Raw genomic sequence first — 18,765 nt, forward strand, 5'->3', positions numbered from 1 at the left:
GATTAGAGTCCGTGCACTTCACCACTACACTGATTAGACTCTAATCTAAACTACTACACTAATTAGACCTTCCTGGCAACAACCTCCCACCCTCTATCCCTATGTAATGGCTGGTGACTTCTGTTTCTACTTCAGTCCATTAAGACATTGTACAAACTTGGAGTGGGGAGAAATCTATTTCCACACAGGGAAAATTCCCAATTATTTATCCGCCCACCAGTTCTTCACAGACTTCCAGCTTGTGCTGATATATTAACCAGCCCCGATATGAACTCTTTAGCAAGCTGCTAAGAATAGAGTGGTACTTGTCTACATTACGGAATTCATATTCACCTTGGATATCTGGATGAGTCACCATGAGAAGCAGTCCCCATTGCAGGGTGGCGCTGGTTGTGTCTGTCCCAGCAACAAATAAGTCAGAAATACACTGAAACAGGTTGGTATCATCATATGTTGAAGTGGGGTCATTCTTGCTCTGTTTTTGACAACAGGAAATAAAATTACATTGATGTTTGCTTCAGTTCCCAATACCTCATCCCAAAGACCTGTGAATTGTTTCTAGAAAGAAGGGAGAAGGATATAATAGGATGGAGTCTACGATCTGAACAATGAAAGAGCTGTCGACTGGTTTTTCATCCAGAGATATAAGGCTGTGTAAAAAGTACAGGAGTTTCAGACCAGTACAGCCTAATGGGGAAGTTAAAATGTCCAAGAAGAAAGATAGCAGAGATCTACTGTGTTCTGTTTTAAAAAGATAATTGGATTGTGTGACTTTAGCAATCATGTGTTGTTATGTATGTATGTTATGCCACGTGGTCTACCGGATTCACAGACCTTCGGGTCTAGAACAATAGCCATCACAGATCCTAGGGAGAACCAATGGGAGCGCTGGGATCCTGATAAGAACCTATCATTATCGGGGCCATGTATATAGAACCTATCACGGGAATGGGGGGGGGGTGTTGGGTGTGAGTGTGTGCACGAATATAAACCGGCCTCGCACCAATTATCTCTTTTCGCTGCGATGTAATCAATAAATGTGAGCTGATTTCACTATGCTACGCCTGGAACTCCACTACTTTTCATGTGTAATTTTTAAATATTAATCATGAATTCCTGTTAAATCCAGTATCACTGTGGTCGTGGCCATAATCAGAACTGTTAGGAAGGGTATTGTGAGTTCCCTGGCTCGCCCGCCTCGGAGTCGCCAGGGGGTCACTCTCCAGGCCTTCCCTCTGTAGCCACGCACGCAGAGGTTTTGGCTGTAGTGGGCGTGGCCAACTCTGAAGCCAGCTGGAACTCCGTTCCTGTGCCTTCCTGCTCAAAAATAGCCCTGAATGTAACTATGGTTCAGAGGAGCTGAATTCACAAAGTGGATACTTACTTTCTCCATCTGGAGTAGATAGTAGTCGATGAAATCCCGTGGATCATGCACTGCCAGTTGTGCCCTATGCGCTTCTGTCTCTTTCCTTGCATGTGAAAGCACAACATCTACAGCGGCAAATGCCTCCTTGTATGGCCATTTGATATGTTTCATGAGCCATGGGACTGCTTCGTACATCTGCAGAAGAAAACAAAAGCAAATCCTGCACATCAGTCAACAGCCTGAGTAGCCCTTTCAGCATCATGAACTGGATTACATTCAAGAGCGAGCACGTGGATTCTCAGTGAACGAAAGACAGCTCCTGGGCAGTGTTCCCTCTAAGCTGAGTTAGTGTGAGCTAGCTCATAGTTTTTTAGCCTCCGGCTCACACATTTTTGTCTTGGCTCAGGAAGGACGGCTCCAGAGCAAACTAATTTATGCAGGAGCCAAATCTCTCGCTCACAACTTTAATGCCAGTCGCTCACAAGGTAGAATTTTTGCTCATGAGACTCCACAGCTTAGAGTGAACATTGCTCCTGGGCCAAGGTCTAAACCACAGGGAGGGGGCGTGTGAATGTTATCCTAACTTTGTGTTAGTTCTCGGTTCCCAAAACACAGCAACAAGGTGCAGCCAGTTTTAGTAGGTGAACAGTACGACTAGATTGCTTAGTTCTCAGTTGGAAGATGAGGATATCCTTGACTGATGGGTGATTTTCCACATCAGAACAGGAGGCAGGGACAAATCACCGCTTCCTTCGACCACTGGTGGGAGGCACTCTCCTCTTCCATTGGCAGTTCCATTCCTGCCTTCTGCTCGGAGTGAGGTGATATTTGGAAACTTTGCTTTGCAGTGCTTCCAGGGCAGCTTTTCCCTCAGTTTTCTCCTTTTTGTAGACAATGGCTGAGAGAAGATCATCCACATCAGAATTTCAAACCATAGGGTACTTGCCTATGATAAAAGGGTTGGAACACTTTCCCTATGAGGAAAGGTTAAAGCGCTTAGGGCTCTTTAGCTTGGAGAAATGACGACTGAGGGGTGACATGATCGAGGTTTATAAGATTATGCATGGGAAAGAGCAGGTAGAGAAAGAGGTACTTTTCTCCCTTTCTCACAATACAACAACTCGTGGGCACTCCATGAAATTGCTGAGCAGTCGGGTTAGAACGGATAAGAGGAAGTACTTCTTCACCCAAAGAGTGATTAATACTTGGGATTCACTGCCACAGGAAGTGGTGGCGGCTACAAGCATGGACGGCTTCAAAAGGGAATTAGATAAGCATCTGGAGCAGAGGTCCATCAGTGGCTATTAGCCACAAGGTATAGATAGGGGCTCTGGGGCAAGTGATGCTCTGTCATCTTGGTGCTTGGGGGGGTCAACAGTGGGATGGCTTCTAATGTCCTGGCCCCACTGCTGGACCTCCTGATGGCCCCTGGTATTTCTGGCCACTGTGTGATACAGAGTGTTGGACTGGATGGGCCTTTGGCCTGATCCAACATTGGCGTCTCTTATGTTCTTATGCCTCCAGCTCTGAGGTTTGCTGGTATATAATGTTGTCACCAAGTCCATGGAAATGCTGCAGTGCACTGGACAGGAGCAACGATCAAATTAATCTAGTGTAGAACAACCGCCCTCGGCACAGGGTAGCAGAGCGAGTCATCCCCTTCAACTGTGATCCCCCTATCCCCACGCAAGATCTGGCCTCTGGAGTCACAGCCAATGTTCCCTCTAAGCTGCGGAGTCTTGTGAGCAAAAATTCTACTTTGTGAGCTCCTGGCATTAAAGTTGTGAGCGAGCGACTTGGCTGCTGCATAAATTAGTTTGCTCTGGAGCCATCCTTCCCGAGCTTAGACAAAAAGGTGTGAGCCAGAGGCTAAAAAACTGTGAGCTAGCTCACACTAACTCAGCTTAGAGGGAACACTGGTCACAGCAGTCATCTAGAGGGGGAAAAGTACCTAAAGACAGAGCATCCATCTATCCATCCGTCTGTCAGTCCGAGAGGCTCAAGAATCCTGCACAATTTGGCCACCTGCAGGTTACAAAGGCAACAACGCCTACACAGTCCCCGCACGGCCAGCAGAGAAGAGGAAAGCTATCCAGCTTCCCAAGGCAGACAGAAGGTCCTAGTACAGTGGGGACCCAGGGGAGGGGGGGCAGAGTTATTGCAAGGGGCCAGGGATCCATATGTGCACCGAGCATTGTCATTTTGATCCTTTTGTCATTGAGAAAATACATAACCAATGGTTATGTACAGTTACTATCACTTTGGAGGTCTTCGTATATGTAAATATATTTAATGTTAAAAGCTTGCTCATGCTCAAAAAAGGTTGTGAACCTCTGGCATAGTGTATGCATGCAATTTGTTTCAGGGGACAGAAATTGAGTACTGAAGTTATCAGAAGGAGGATCTAGCTGTTGTGGGAGCACGTGCTCTGTCCAAATAATATTTTCCTCGGGAAGATCTCCCCTGCTTAACTACCACATCAATGAGAATGCTAGAGCTCTTGAGTCTCTCACTGGGAGAGACCCCCTCAAAATAGGGAGGGGGGCTAAGAATTGCCTCTTTGGAGCGAAAGGATCAGATTAACATTTTCTTTTCCAAATTGTTTTTGAGGAGGAGATCAAGGAAGAACGGTGCCCCCTGCTCACTCGCACTTTCTGCACTGGGCATGCTCCGTGGTTGCATTCTTTCCCTAGCAGAGCCTGTGTGATGTGGGCAAATGGGCAGCTCAGTGCTATTCCAACCATGAGTAGAAAACAAGGGGAATACTTTCATAGGCAAGAGAGAGCCACTGCCTTTATGGGAGACACAGGGCCTTGACTCCATGTTTGCAACTAGAGCTAAGGTTTCTGTAGTTATGTATGGTACATCAAAACTTATGGGGGGAAAAAATGCTGGTTGGAGATACTCCTTCCAAAACCAACCTCACCATATCCTGCTTTCTCAGAAACAAGCTTTTGGAGAAACTCTCATATCTGGTGTGTGGGAATTATCAAGGACAAAAAAGAGAAAAGGGGAAAAACCTGAACCTAAAACCTAGAATTCACTGGGCAAAGAAAAGAAATACAAAAATACAAATGAAGCCTCCAGTGCAATCACATGTCCAGTAGTACTTCTCTCTGGTCAACTATATATTCTCCTGAGATTGTACAGCCAAATGTTCCCAATAAAATGTTCCTTAGGTTAAAAGCCCAGTGGTTAAACTCTGGAACAATTGTTTTCTGGTCTTTATTCCATATTTTGTATATGTATGATTGTATATATATTTAACATATCAGCCAACATGTTCTGTTTGTATTAGACCTCTGAGGAAGGCCGGTAAAGGCCGAAACGTGTTAGGTCTATTTCATTAGCCCTTGTATGTTTTTATTTGTATATGAGGTATGAATGGGCCCTTGTTTGTTATTTTAATTTGTGTTGAATAAATACATGTATATTTTTGTATGTTTCATGATTAGATTTTTAGAGTTGGCCCTCTTCTATTCTTGACTAACCTTTTTAGGTTCTGAATTCTAGGTGTGGGAATTATCAACATCCTGGGTGGGCTGTAGATAACTGATGTACTGGTTTGAACTGGGAGCTGTTGGCAGACTTGAATTTTTCTTAATTAGATCTCACTTTGACTCTCCTGCATTTTATGGTTCTCCACTTCTCCTGTATAAAGGGTGGGAAGCCACTCATCGTATCTGAAGAAGTGGGTGGTAGTCCATGAGTGCTTCTGCTGCAATAAAATGTTCTTCCTTTTTTGAAGTGCCAGTAGGCTGTTAGTTTTTGCAGGTAGAGACCAGCCCAGGCACCCTGTATAGGTTTTGAAAGGAAAGTCCATAGTGGGAGGCTTGCAGAAACGGATTTACGATTTCACTGGAACCGACAGAAGCTTCCCTTCATGCTCCCTCACTGGAAGTTCTTCAGATTCTTTTACCTGGTCAGGCGCTTCCAGTTCGGGGACTTTGAATCAGGTCTTGCCTCCCTCCTCAGGATCTTTCATGTGGTTGCTGAGGTAGCCTTTCCCAGCACACGTGGCATCCGTGCGCACCTATACTTGGGTGATCTCCAGGGCTCTAGTCGGGGGGGAGCTCTCAGGTACGAGGCTCCGGAAGAGAACCTCTAGGGGGCGGGGCGGTCACGTGGTGAAGCCCCGCCCCCTTCTTTACCCCGCCCTCTGCTTCGATCCTCATTCCGTTTGGGAATGAGGATGAAGCAGGAGGGTAAGTAGCCGGGCCTTCTGACACACTTCCGGTGATGTCAGGGGGTGTGGCCTTCTGTCACTTCCGGTGATGTCAGGGGGCGTGGCACATGCAAATAAGTTATGCTAATGAGTTATGCTAATGAGCTCCGGCAGCTCTTTTTCTACAACAAGACCCCTGGTGATCTCGTTCTGTGGCGAGGCAGTGAGGGAACGTCGCAACTCTCAGAGGCAGAGCAGCATTTGGCTTCCCCTTCCTAGACTCCTAGGGCATCACCTGACCCCCCCCATTCCCAAGTTGTAGCCTGCTGTCGCCAGTATTACCCAAGCATCTACGGCATCCTCTCTTAAGGATACATCGTCATGAACCAAAAGCTCCTCAGCTCCTGCCAAGTAGTGGGTGTCACGAAGGAAATGGCTATCTCACACCAGAAGATAATATTCCCTATCAGATCCCAGATAGTGACACGAACGCAACCTACTTGGCTGTCAAATCTCTGTCTAGCATATTTTGCTTTAGTAAAAAAAATATATTATTTTTTTGTCATGTGACCCTGGAGAGCTGAAGCCACTGAGTCGACAGTACTGTCCTTGAGAGACCCAGTAGCCTGATTCAACAAAAAGCAGTTTCATGTAGAATACCCTTCTCCCAGCCCTCCTTTATCATCCATGGAGTGAGATGCCCTAATCTTTCCCCAGGACAACAGGAAAGCAAAAGACTACTCACAAGATGAAAGAAGGTACCTCCAAATTTTACACTACATTCAATGGAATGTATCAGCTTGAGGAATTCTTCATCATCAACAGAATACCGATGTCCAAAAACCAGAGCACATATCACATTGCAGACTGAGTTAATGATGGGTAATGAGGGGTCAAGTGGCTGCCCTGCAAACCAAGATATATGCAAAACGTTCACAATAGTTTTATCTCTGTCGTTAATACGGAGAATGAAATTTCTTTAGACAGAAAACAGCTGAACACGAGATGGCCTCTCTTGATTTTCAGTTTCAGTCGTGTTGCATGCTGATGAAATGGTTCTGTTATCAGTAAACCAAGACAGATGAGACAGATGCAAGCTAATTTGGATGCTTTCTATAAGAGGGAGAAGTTTAACATTAATTACTTGGGGTGGGGAGGTAGTGGTTTTGAGAAAGCTATCTGAGATATATGAATGGGCTATAGATGGACATTTCACTGAACAGTGTAAATCTTCTAAATATCTTGGGATACATTTTAATGTATAACTTAGTTGGAGAATTCATTACAGTTTCACAAACTATTCAGCAAATTATGAGATTTCTTTTTAAATCCCAAAGAAGGTTAGCCGGTAGATCCTGCCCTTAAAATTTGTGTGAGAAAAGCACTTGCACAACTGTGTTATTGGATCTGAGATTTGAGATAACTGTAATAATAGGAGGATGTGTTCATCTGTCTGTACATCCATCCATCTAGGGAAGGCATAACTCTTTGGGGGGGGGGAAGCTAGGGGACTCCACGTAGGCCAAAGGCTTCAGAATGATCATGAGAGTTGGAGTGCCAAAATGAAGGATTATATTTAGAACACAGCCCTGATATTATTTGTGATGGAAGCTACAGTTGTCTGTTTGTGGCAAGCATAACTCATCAGAAAAGAAAACTTGGAGTTTCAAAATTTGCCACCAGGTTCAGGATGATTATGGGAATTGCAGTCACAACAATGAAGAAGTCAGAACAAACTAGTCTAGATTATCTCCAGGAAATCCCTCTGCTATTTGCAACAGAAGTGACAGTTGTCTCTTGGTGGGAGGCATAACTGATCAGAAAATAAAGCTAGGAGTTTCAGAATTGATGATCAGGATGATCACTGAAGATGAAGTGCCAAAAATGAAGAGAACCAGAAAATCCTGGCCCAGGTTAGCTTCAGAATGTCCTCCCTGTGTTATGTGCAGTGGAATTGTCTGTTGGTGCCAGCATCCTGATCCACAATGTAGTGGTTAAGAGCTGCAGACTCTAATCTGGAGAACCAGGTTTGATTCCCCACTCCTCCACAGTGGGCCAGTCACAACTCTCTCAGAGCTCTCTCATCCCCACCTACCTCACAGGGTGTCTGTTGTGGGGAGAGGGATGGAAGGCGATTGTAAGCCGCTCCGAGTCTCCTTCGGGTAGTGAAAAGCGGGGCATAAAAACCAACTCTTCTTCTTCTGATCAGAAGTGAGATGAGTTCCAAGAATCCATCATGGAGTAGCCAGTAACTAGATAAGATGTAGCAAGTCGGTTAGACTCTTTATTGTTTTTATTATCTCATCTAACCCTTCATAATTTCTTAGTAAACTTTCTTTAAACTGGTTTACACATGTGTGGTGCGTTATTACCTTTACTCTACTACATATACAACAAAGGGAAACTCAGTGCCAGGCAGGGTTCTTTTGGGGCTGGAGCACGCCGAAGCACCGCTCCGGGAGCCCAGAAGCTGGCAAAATGGTGGTGGCAGCAAGCCCCACCCCCAGCTTCATATGCTACGGCCTGTTGCCGGCCTCCCGGGGCCCACGCTGGAGCGCTGCAGCCCCAGGAGGGCCCGAGGAGGCCCATCGCCGCCTTCCCGGGGCCCGCGCCGGAGTACTTCGGCCCCGGGGAGGCCTGAGGAAGCCCATTGCTGCCTTCCTGAGGTCCGCGTCGGAGCGCTGGGGCCCTGGGGAGGCCCAAGGAGGCCCATTGCTGTCTCCCTTGGGCCCGCACCAAAGCACTGCGGCCCCGGAGATGCAGGAGGAGGCCCGTCGCTGCCTCCCCGGGTCAGCACCAGAGCGCCGTGGTCCGGGGGAGGCCGGAGGAGGCCCCCCGCCGCCTCCCTGGGACCCGGGCCGGAGCGCTGCAGCCCTGGGAAGGCCTGAGGAGGCCCATTGCCACATACCTGGGGCCCACACCAGAGCACTGGGGCCCTGGGGACGCCGGAGGAGGCCTGTCGCCACTTCCCCGAGCCACTTTAAACCTCTTCTCTCTTCGCTCCCCCCCCCCCCACCCGCGGCTAGGGAAGGGGAGGCTATGGAAGATGCCTTCCCCCCCTTTTGCTTCCCCTTCTGACATCCCTTCTGACAATGACTGTATGCTAATGAGCTCCTGCAGCTCTTTTTCTATGAAGTGACCCCTGGTGCCAGGAATTATTAGGAAAGGGATTGAAAATCAATTGGCCAATATTGCAATGCCCTTGTCTAAGGCTATGTCGTGGCCTTGGTTTGAAAAACTGTGCAGTTCTAGTCTGTGTATCTCAGAAAGGGTAGCACAGAGCTGGAAAAAGTCCAACAAAGGGCAATCAGGAGGAGTAGGGGGTTGGAGTACCTTTTCTATAAGGAAAGTCTAGAGATTCTGGGCCTTATCAGGTGTATGTTTTGATAGACTTCTGGCAAGATTCAAAGTCTCCCTACAAGCTGACAGAGAAGGGAGTCATGAAGAGGTTGGGAAAATGGATAGAGTTAAATTTTCCTCCGTCTCCCATAATACTACAGCTTCTAGTTATATAGTGAAATTGGTGGGAAATAGGCTCAGGACAGACAAAAATAAGTAATGACTAATTAAACTGTGTATGAGTAATTAAAACGAGTAATTAAACTGTGACATTCAAGGCCAGTGGAGACAGTGATGGCCACAGCTATCTGTGAGTGAGTTGTGCCGTCAAGTCACTTCCAATTTATGGCGACCCTATGGATTAATGTCCTAGAAAGTGTCCTATCGTTAACAGCCATTCCCAGGTCTTGCAAACGGAGGGCTGTAGCTTCCTTGATGGAGTCAATCCATTTCATGTTGGGTCTTCCTCTTTTCCTGCTCCCTTCAACTTTTCCTAGTGTTATTGTCTTTTCGAGTGACTGTTGTCTTCTCATGATGTGACCGAAGTATGATAGTCTCAGTTTAGTCATTTTAGCTACTGGGGAGAATTCAGGGTTGATTTTGTCTAGCGCCCACTTATTTGTCTTTTTGGTGGTCCACAGTATCCGTAAAACTCTCCTGCAATACCACATTTTTTAAAAAAATCAACTTTCTTCCTTTCAGCTTTCTCCATTGTCCAACTTTCACACCCATGCATAGTAATGGGGAATACTATGGCATGAATTAACTTGATCTTGGTCATCCGCAACACATCCTTACTCTTAGGGATCTTTTCTAGCTTCTTCATGGCTGCCCTTCTTAGTTTCAACCTCCTTCTGATTTCTTGGGTGCAGTCTCCCTCTTGATTGATGACGGAGGCAAGGAATAGAACTTCAGCAATTTCAATTTCTTCATTGTCAATCTTAAAGTTGTGTAATTCCCCAATAGTCATTAGTTTTGTCTTCTTGATGTTCAGTTGTAATCCTGCTTTTATACTTTCTGCTTTAACCTTCATCAGAAGTTGGTTCAAGTCTTCCTGTTTTCTGCCAATAATGTGGTATCATCTGCATATCTCAAATAGTTAATGTTCCTTCCACCAATTTTCATTCCACATTCATCTAAATCTAGACTGGCTTTCCTTATGATATGTTCTGCATACAAATTGAAAGAACAAGGAGATGAAATGCATCCTTGTCTGACACCTTTGCCAACTGGAAACCGTTCTGTTTCTCCATATTCTATCCTAAGAGTGGCCTCTTGTCTGGAGTACAGGTTATGCTTCAGTACAGTCAAATGCTGCAGCACACCCATTTCCTTTAAAGCCGACCATCAATTTTCATGATCCACACCATCAAAAGTTTTACTGTAATGTAGGAAACACAAGCTGATTTTCTTCTGAAATACACTTGTATGCTCCAGTATCCAACGTAAATTTGCAATATGATCTCTAGTGTCTCTTCCATTTCTGAATCCATTTTGAACATCTGGCACTTTGCGTTTCAGATATGGTAACAGCCTTTGCTTTAAGTTTTTGAGCATCACTTTACTTATGTGAAAAATTAATGTCATGGTCTGATAGTTGTGGCAGACTTTGACAGCTCCTTTTTTTGGGGAATTGGGATGTAAATTGAGTGTTTCCAGTCTGTGGGCCATTGTTTCACTTTCCATATTTGTTGGCACAATCTTGTTAAGATTTTAATGGACTCCGTTTTTTGTGGCTTGGAATAGCTCTATTGATAGCCCATCTACTCCTTGTGATTTGTTTCTCCCGGTTCTCACTTCACTTTCTAAAACCGTAGGTTCTTCTTCAAAAGATTCTTCTTGGAAGAAATCTGTTACCAGAACTGAGCCAGCTGGATTGGGAGACAAAACCCAGGAGAGAGCTGCTGGGAAGGTAAGTGCTTTTTCCCTTTCCTAAACTGCTAAATTACTGGGGAGCATTAACTGAAGTTGTTTTGTGAGAGGACAGAGCTTTTGGGTGAGTGGGTGCACGTAGCCTTGTGGAGAGTGGTGTTTTTGTCTGGGTCTGTGTGGGTCTTTGTCTCGTCTGTTGCTCATTGAGCAAGGTCTGTTTGTCTGGGTCTGATTACAGGCCCCAACCTCTGCTGTTGCTGCTGGGAGGCAGGGTATGTGGGCATCTGAACTGTAAGGCTTCTCCTAGGCAGAGGCACAAGCCTTTGGTATGAGCTGAAGGGTGATAGTCAAAGGGCTCTTAATATTAGGTGGAATTAGGTCATTGACTTATCTTATAGAGAGAACCCAAAACGTTAGAAATTTGATCATTAGCCGTGAAGCTTTTGCAAACTTTTTCATGGATAAAGTCTTGTCATTCTGCCACAACCTGCCTGCCAACATTGATACAGAAATGGACTGGAGGCCCCTTGGAGACCTCTAACACTGGTACCTTCTGCCAGGACCCTGGGTGTGTTTCTAAACACCTCCTTATCAATGGAGGTCCAGATCATTTATGTTGCCAGACTGGCATTTCTTCAACTCTGCCAGGCCTCCTTCTTTCTTACTCTGACCTTGCCACAGTAATCCATGCAACAGTCACCTCCAGGCTAGACTACTGTAACTCGCTCTACTCATGGCAACCCTTGAGACTGACCCAGAAACGACAACTGGTCCAGGATGCAGCGGTGTGGGTTGTTATGGGAACCCCATTGACAGCACATATTCAACTAGTGCTTCGCCAGCTGCACTGGCTCCAGGTTGAATACCAGATTAGGTTAGAGGTTTTGGTACTCACCCTAAACAGTCTGGGACTAACGTATCTATGGGACCACCTCTCCTGGCATACCCCCAGAAGAGCACAGTGCTCTGGAGAGAAAAACCTTCTGGTGATTCCTGGCCCAAAAGATATCCAGCGGTCCTTGACCAGAGCCTTTTTGGCCCTGGTGCCATCCTGATGGCATTCTTTGTCAAAGGACATCTGTGCTCTGTGGGAGTTGATACAGTTCCATAGGGCCTGTAAGACAGAGATGTTCTGCCAGGCTTATGGTTATGGACAGCAATCGTTTCCATCATGCCTGACCCTCCTTCTGCAATGCCATTTCCCTCTCCTCCTTTTGCCCTCCCCCCTCTGGGGCAATGATAGAAAATTGGTTCAAGCACCATCCTGTAACAGTTGTTGGAATTTTAATAATTTTAATTGCTTTAATTGTTTGTTGACTGGTAGATTGACTGTATTTTATGGATAAGTTGTGAACCACCTATAAATCAATCAATCAATCAACAAACCACTGACCAGTTATGAAGGTAGAAAGCCAGCAAGGGAGCGGGTACTATCTGGTGTTTTGCAGAGACTGACATGTTTACAATGATCTACCCACTGAGTGGAAAACATGGGTGAGTGCTTGCTGCCTGGAGCTCATGGCTCTCAGGGAGCAGGACAGGTTAATTCCCTTGAGGCTAGGGTTGCCAGCCTGGAGAAGTTGAAGCAGAGAGCGAGATTTGGAGAAGAGACCTTCAGGATCTCCAAGCCTAGATGGGGGAGATGGAGTGCTTGGTGTTCAATGACAATTTTGATAAAGTAGGTCTCTCAGAATCGTGAGGGAATGGGGAAAATCTATGGAATACAGACATTCCTGGGTATAAGCTCTATAGACAGGACAGAGAGGGCCAGTTGGCGTCTGAAATCACTTCACTCTCCAAGATATAAGGACAGATGGACTTACATTGTAGCTGTATCTGAAGAAGTGAGCTGTGACTCATGAAAGGCCAGCCCTGCCACAAATTTTGTTAGTTGTTAAGGTGCTACTGGACTCTTGCTCATTTTCACTAATAAAGGATGCAAGCTGTGCTGTTAGGTCCCTCTCCCATCTGTTAGAAATGGAAAGGGGGATCTCTCTCTCTCTCTCTCTCTCCGGCTCTTTCACTTTCCCTCCCCCCTGTCTCTGAAGAAGTGTGCTTGCACACAAAAGCTTATACCTGGAATAAAACATTGTTGGTCTTTTTAAAAGTGCCAGGAGAAACTGGGCAAAAGCAGCTGCGATGCAGGAAACAGGAATAGGAAGCAGCAGAGAGCCAGTTGCTCGTGCGCCTGAAGGCAGCCCTGCAGGGGTTGGATCCGGCCTGCAGGCTGTATGTTTGACACCCCTGATCTAGAAAGTTTAACCCTAATGGAATTGAAAGAGAAGGAATATTGTCTGACACTGAGAGATATTCCAGAGGAAATGGGTGAAGACATCAGAGAGAGGATTTTTTCACTTTTTGGCAACTTTTTAACAGAGGAAACAAGAGGACATGGAAACAGAAATCAATGGTCTACAGGTTTAATTCTAGATTTGCCAAAACAAGAAATGTCCCAGGGGACATACTAGTCCAGTTTGTGAGAAAGATGACAAGAGATCAAGTACTTCAACAGCATTTCATCAATAAGTTAAAAATTGATGATACAGATGTAATTGTTTTGAAAGAAATTCCACTTAGAATTTTATGCACGAGAAAGGATTATGCCTTGTTGATTGAAAAACTAAGACAGAAAAAGATTGCCTATTGATGGGATACTTTGGAGAGTGATTTTTACCTTTATGCAACAAAGATTCAAACTGGAATTCAGTTCAAAAAGAGAGAGATTTTTTACAAAGAATCAAATCAGATTTTGAGGAGATGCAGGTGGATAATACTCCAGTAGAAGAACAGGACCAAGATGTGGACAAGGAGGATTCCCTCTTGGGTGCCACGGGTACCAATTATTTTTTATTTTTTTTAATTTTATTTTGTTTTAAAAAATTCTGATTACAATATGGATTACAAATGTTTTATCATGGAATATTAATGGATTAAATCCAAAAGAGGAAAACATATTTCATTATTTGAAAAAATTAAAACAAGATATTATTTGTTTACAAGAGATTCACATAAGGAAAAATATTATATATAAAATATTTGACTTACAAAACCCTGAGTAAAGAATTTATATCAGCAGATACTAAAAAGCAAAATGGAGTTGTATTGTGTATAAAATCTCATCTAAAACCAGAATTGGTATTGAGTGATGACCATGGTAGGTTTGTGGGCACTGAAATAAACTTCCAGGGGGTGAAGACTATGGTGGTGGGATTATGTGCCCCAAATGAAAATAAAACAGTGTTTTTTAAAAATCTGATGGAGAGTTTAACAAACCTACCATATTAAAGTTGATATTTGGTGGGAGATTGGAATGGTGTGGTCTCCCCACAAATGGACAGGGCTGCTGAGAAAAATGTAAAAATTTCTCAAGGTAAATCACCAAAATATGTTTTGATTTGATGGACAATTTGGGGTTGGTTCATCTATGGAGACAGAAAAATGTTAATTCCAGAGAATATACACATTTCTCAGAAAGACATAGATCCTTTTCAAGGATAGATATGATTTTGACATTAAAAAGATATTGCTACTAAAAATCTTAAAGTAGAGATCCTACCAAAAGCATTTTCAGATCATAACCCTGTGACTATAGTCTACAAATGGAAACCCAAAACTTTTAGATGGAGATTGAATGATGTTTTGTTACAGAATGAATCAATTGTTAAAGACTGGAAAAAGAAATTGAAAGAATTATTTGAAATTAATATAACATAAGAACATTAGAACATAAGAGATGCCAATGTTGGATCAGGCCAAAGGCCCATCCAGTCCAACACTCTGTGTCACACAGTGGCCAGAAATACCAGGTGCCATCAGGAGGCCCACCAGTGGGACCAGGACATTAGACTGTTGACCTCCCCAAGCACCAAGAAGACAGAGCATCACTTGCCCCAGAGCCCCTATCTATACCTTGTGATATATGATTAAGGGTACAGATATGAGAGTGGTTTGGGATGCAAGTAAAGCTTTTATCAGAGGTCATTTGATACAATATAACACCCAACTTAAGAGAAAGAACCAAGAGAAGGTACAAAAGACTTTGGATGAGAGAAAAAGAAAAGAAGAAGAGTTAAGGAAATTACTAGGGAACAAACTTGTTTTTCAACAAATTAAGATGCTACAACAATTATCTATATTAATAATAAGAGGAATGGGAACAAAATTGAATTATATGAAACAAAAGAATTTTGAATTTGCAAATAAACTAGGGATATGGTTGGCATATAAATTATGAAAAGAAAGAGAAAAGAAAATGATACTGAAAATACGAGGTAAAGTGTGAACTGATATTGTGGCCATAAACAAAGTTTTTTCCAGTACTATTCAGATTTTTATAAGAGTAATGATATTTCATTGGAAAAAATAGATGACTATATTAAAAAATAAAATTTACCCAAGATCACAAAACAGCTATGACAGATTATGAATGGATTTATAGCAATAAGAGAAATGGTGGAAGTCATTTAAAAAAATTGGGTAAGGCCTCAGGACCAGATGGCCTTCTGAATAATTATTACAAGTCTTTTGAGGATGAACTTTTACAACCTTTACAAAAGACAATTATTTCTGTTTTACAAAAAGGGAGGATACTGGAGACCTGGAAAGAGGCTAACATAGCAGTGATACCTAAAAAAGGACAGAACTTGATGTTTCCAAGTAATTATAGACTGATTTCCTTGTTGAATAATGACTATAAATTGTTTACAATGATATTAGCTAAAACACTTAAAATAATTCTTCAGGAATTTATACATGACGATCAGAGTGGCTTTCTACCCAAGAGACAGTTGAGAGACAATCTCAGGACTGTATTAAGTATCTCGGAATATATGGAAAAACATAATGAAAAACAAGCTGCCTTGATTTTTTTAGATGCAGAGAAGGCTTTTGATACTTTGAATGGGACCTTCTTATTTAGAGTCTTGGAAGATATGGACTTTGGAGAACATTTTATAAAATGGGTTGAGTTGGTTTATACATTGCAAAGTGCAAAAATAATTGTCAATGGAGATTTGGCTAAACCATGCAACATACAGAGAGGAACAAGACAAGGTTGCCCATTGTCACTACTTTTGTTTTTTCTGGTTCTTGAAATATTGAATAGGATGTAAGACTACGAAGAAAGAATTGAAGGTGTACAGGTTAAAGGAGAATCTTGTAAATTGAGAGCTTTTGCAGACAATTTGATGTTGGTCTTAGAAAATCCTCTAAAGGGAATCAAACCTTAATGACCAAATTGAAAGAATTTAGAGCAGTGGTGGGCTTTAAAGTTAATAAACAGAAGACCAAGACGATAACAAAAAAAGAAAAAGAAAATACAAGATCAAATGAAATTGATAAAAAAAGTCTTAAAATAGAAAAGAAGGCAAAATAGAAAAGAAGGTAAAATATTTGGGTATTATCTTTACAAATATGAGTTGTATGTTATTTAAAAACAAATATGTCAAAACCTGGAATGTAATTTAAAAAAAATATGTTGAGATGGGGTAATGTACAACTGTCACTTTTGGGTAGAATATCTATGATTAAAATTAATATTTTACCTAGAATGTTATTCTTGTTCCATACAATTCCCATTTTGACAGCAGATGTACCATTTAAACAGTGGCTCACTGCCTTGACATGGCGAGAAGGCTTCGATGAGGCTGTGGGCTATGCCATGGAGGGCCACCCAGGATGGACAGGCCACAGCAGAGAACTCAGACCAAGTGTGATCCACTGGAGAAGGAAATGGCAATCCACTCCTGTATCTTTGCCAAGAAAACCCCATGGACAGTAACAAAGAAGAAGAAGAAGAGATTGAATTTATACCCCGCCCTTCACTTGGAGTCTCAGAGCGGCTTACAAACTCCTTTCCCTTCGCCTCCCCACAACAGACACCCTGTGAGGTGGGTGGGGCTGAGAGAACTCTGACACAAACTGCTCTTTTTCAAGGACAGCTGTGCCAGAGCTTGTGACTGACCCAAGGTCACATCAGCAGGTGCAAGTGGAGGAGTGGGGAATCAAACCGGGTTCTCCCAGATTAGAGTCCGCACACGTAAACACTACACCAAACAAAAGGCTAAAAGGCTAAAAGATATGACGCTGGAAGATGAGCCCCTCAGGTCAGAAGATGTCCAGTATGCTACTGGGAAAGAACAGAGGGCAAGTACAAGTACAAGTAACAACCCCAGAAAGAGTGAAGCGGCTGGGCCAAAGCCGAAAGGACGCTTAGTTGTGGATGTGTCTGATGGTGAAAGGAAAGTCTGATGCTGCAAAGAACAATACTGCATAGGAACCTGGAATGTAAGATCTATGAATCAAGGTAAGCTTTACGTGGTCAAAAATGAGATGGCAAGACTGAACATTGACATCTTAGGAATCGGTGAACTAAAGTGGACAGGAATGGGCAAATTTAACTCAGAAGACCATTATATCTACTACTGTGGCCAAGAATCCTGCAGGAAAAATGGTGTGGCCTTTATAGTCAACAAGAGAGTGCGAAAGGCAGTAATGGGATACAGTCTCCAAAACGACAGAATGATCTCAGTCTGAATCCAAGGCAAACTATTCAACATCACAGTCATCCAAGTCTATGCCCCAACCACTGACACAGAAGAGGCTGAAGTAGACTGGTTCTACAACACTTACAACACCTCATAGAACTAACATCAAAAAAAGGTGTCCTCCTCATCATAGGGGACTGGAATGCTTAAGTAGGAAGTCAAAAGGTAACAGGAATAACGGACAAGTTTGGCCTTGGAGAACAAAATGAAGTAGGACAAAGGCTAACAGAATTTTGTCAAGAGAACACGCTGGTCATAGCGAAACCCTCTTCCAGCACCCTAAGAGGCGACTCTACACATGGACATTACCAGATGGGCAACACTGAAATCAGATTGATTATACCATTTGCAGTCAAAGATGGAGAAGCTCTATACAGTCAGTAAAAACAAGACTTGGAGCTGACTGTGGCTCAGATCATGAGCTACTCATTGCAAAATTCAGAATTAAATTGAAGAAAGTTGGGAAAACCACTAGGTCATTCAGGTTTGACCTAGATCACATCCCTGATGAATATACAGTGGAGGTGAAGAATAGGTTTACAGGACTAGATTTGATAGACAGAGTGCCTGAAGAACTATGGACAGAGGTTCGTGACATTGTACAGGAGGCAGCAATCACCACCATCCCAAAGAAAAAGAAATGCAAGAAAGCAAAGCGGCTGTCTGATGAGGCTTTACAAATAGAAGAGGAAAGAAGGAAAGCGAAAGGCAAAGGTGAAAAGGAAAGATTTACCCAACTGAATGCAGTTTTCCAGAGAATATCAAGGAGAGATAAGGAGGCTTTCCTGAATGAACAATGCAAAGTAATAGAGGAAAACAATAGAATGGGAAGTAGAGATCTCTTCAAGAAAACTGGAGAAATCAAGGGAACATTCCATGAAAAGCTGGCCATGATAAAGGACAAAAATGGTAGGGACCTAACAGAAGCAGAAGAGATTAGGAAAAGATGGCAAGAATACACAGAAGAACTATACAAGAAGGACCTCAATGTCCTTGACAACCACGACGGTGTAAACACTGACCTTGAGCCAGACATCCTGGAATGAGAAGTCAAATAGACCTTAGAAAGCATTACCAGCAACGAAGCTAGTAGAGGTGATGATATCCCGAGCTATTCAAAGTCTTAAAAGATGATGCTGTTAAAGTGCTGCACTCAATTTGCCAGCAAATTTGGAAAACGCAACAATGGCCACAGGATTGGAAAAGGTCAGTTTACACTCCAATCCCAAAGAAGGGCAATGCCAAGGAATGTTCAAACTATCGCACAATTGCACTCATTTCACACCGAGCAAGGTCATGCTCAAGATCCTACAAGCTAGGCTTCGGCAGTATGTGGATAGAGAACTGCCAGAAGTACAAGATGGGTTTTGAAGAGGTAGAGGAACTAGAGACCAAATTTCCAACATTCGCTGGATTATGGAGAAAGCAAGAGTGTACCAGAAAAACATCTACTTCTGCTTCATTGACTAAAGGCTTTG

General features: G+C 43.3%; 1 protein-coding gene across 1 annotated transcript in view; it reads right to left on the reverse strand.

Annotated features, from left to right (window-relative positions):
- Positions 1 to 205: 205 nt before the first annotated feature.
- LOC107124067 (cytochrome P450 2C14-like) overlaps positions 206 to 18,765 on the reverse strand; it is a 39,745-nt gene continuing 21,185 nt past the window's right edge. The window contains exons 4-6 of the mRNA XM_015427454.1: positions 6,277 to 6,437; positions 1,385 to 1,561; positions 206 to 475 (exon numbers count right to left, since the gene is read on the reverse strand). Coding sequence (XP_015282940.1) covers positions 206 to 475; positions 1,385 to 1,561; positions 6,277 to 6,437 — 608 coding nt within the window. The remainder of the gene's footprint in view (positions 476 to 1,384; positions 1,562 to 6,276; positions 6,438 to 18,765) is intronic.

Source organism: Gekko japonicus, unplaced genomic scaffold (genome assembly GCF_001447785.1).
Source record: "Gekko japonicus isolate JY-2015 unplaced genomic scaffold, Gekko_japonicus_V1.1 scaffold3059, whole genome shotgun sequence".
Lineage (NCBI taxonomy): Eukaryota > Metazoa > Chordata > Lepidosauria > Squamata > Gekkonidae > Gekko > Gekko japonicus.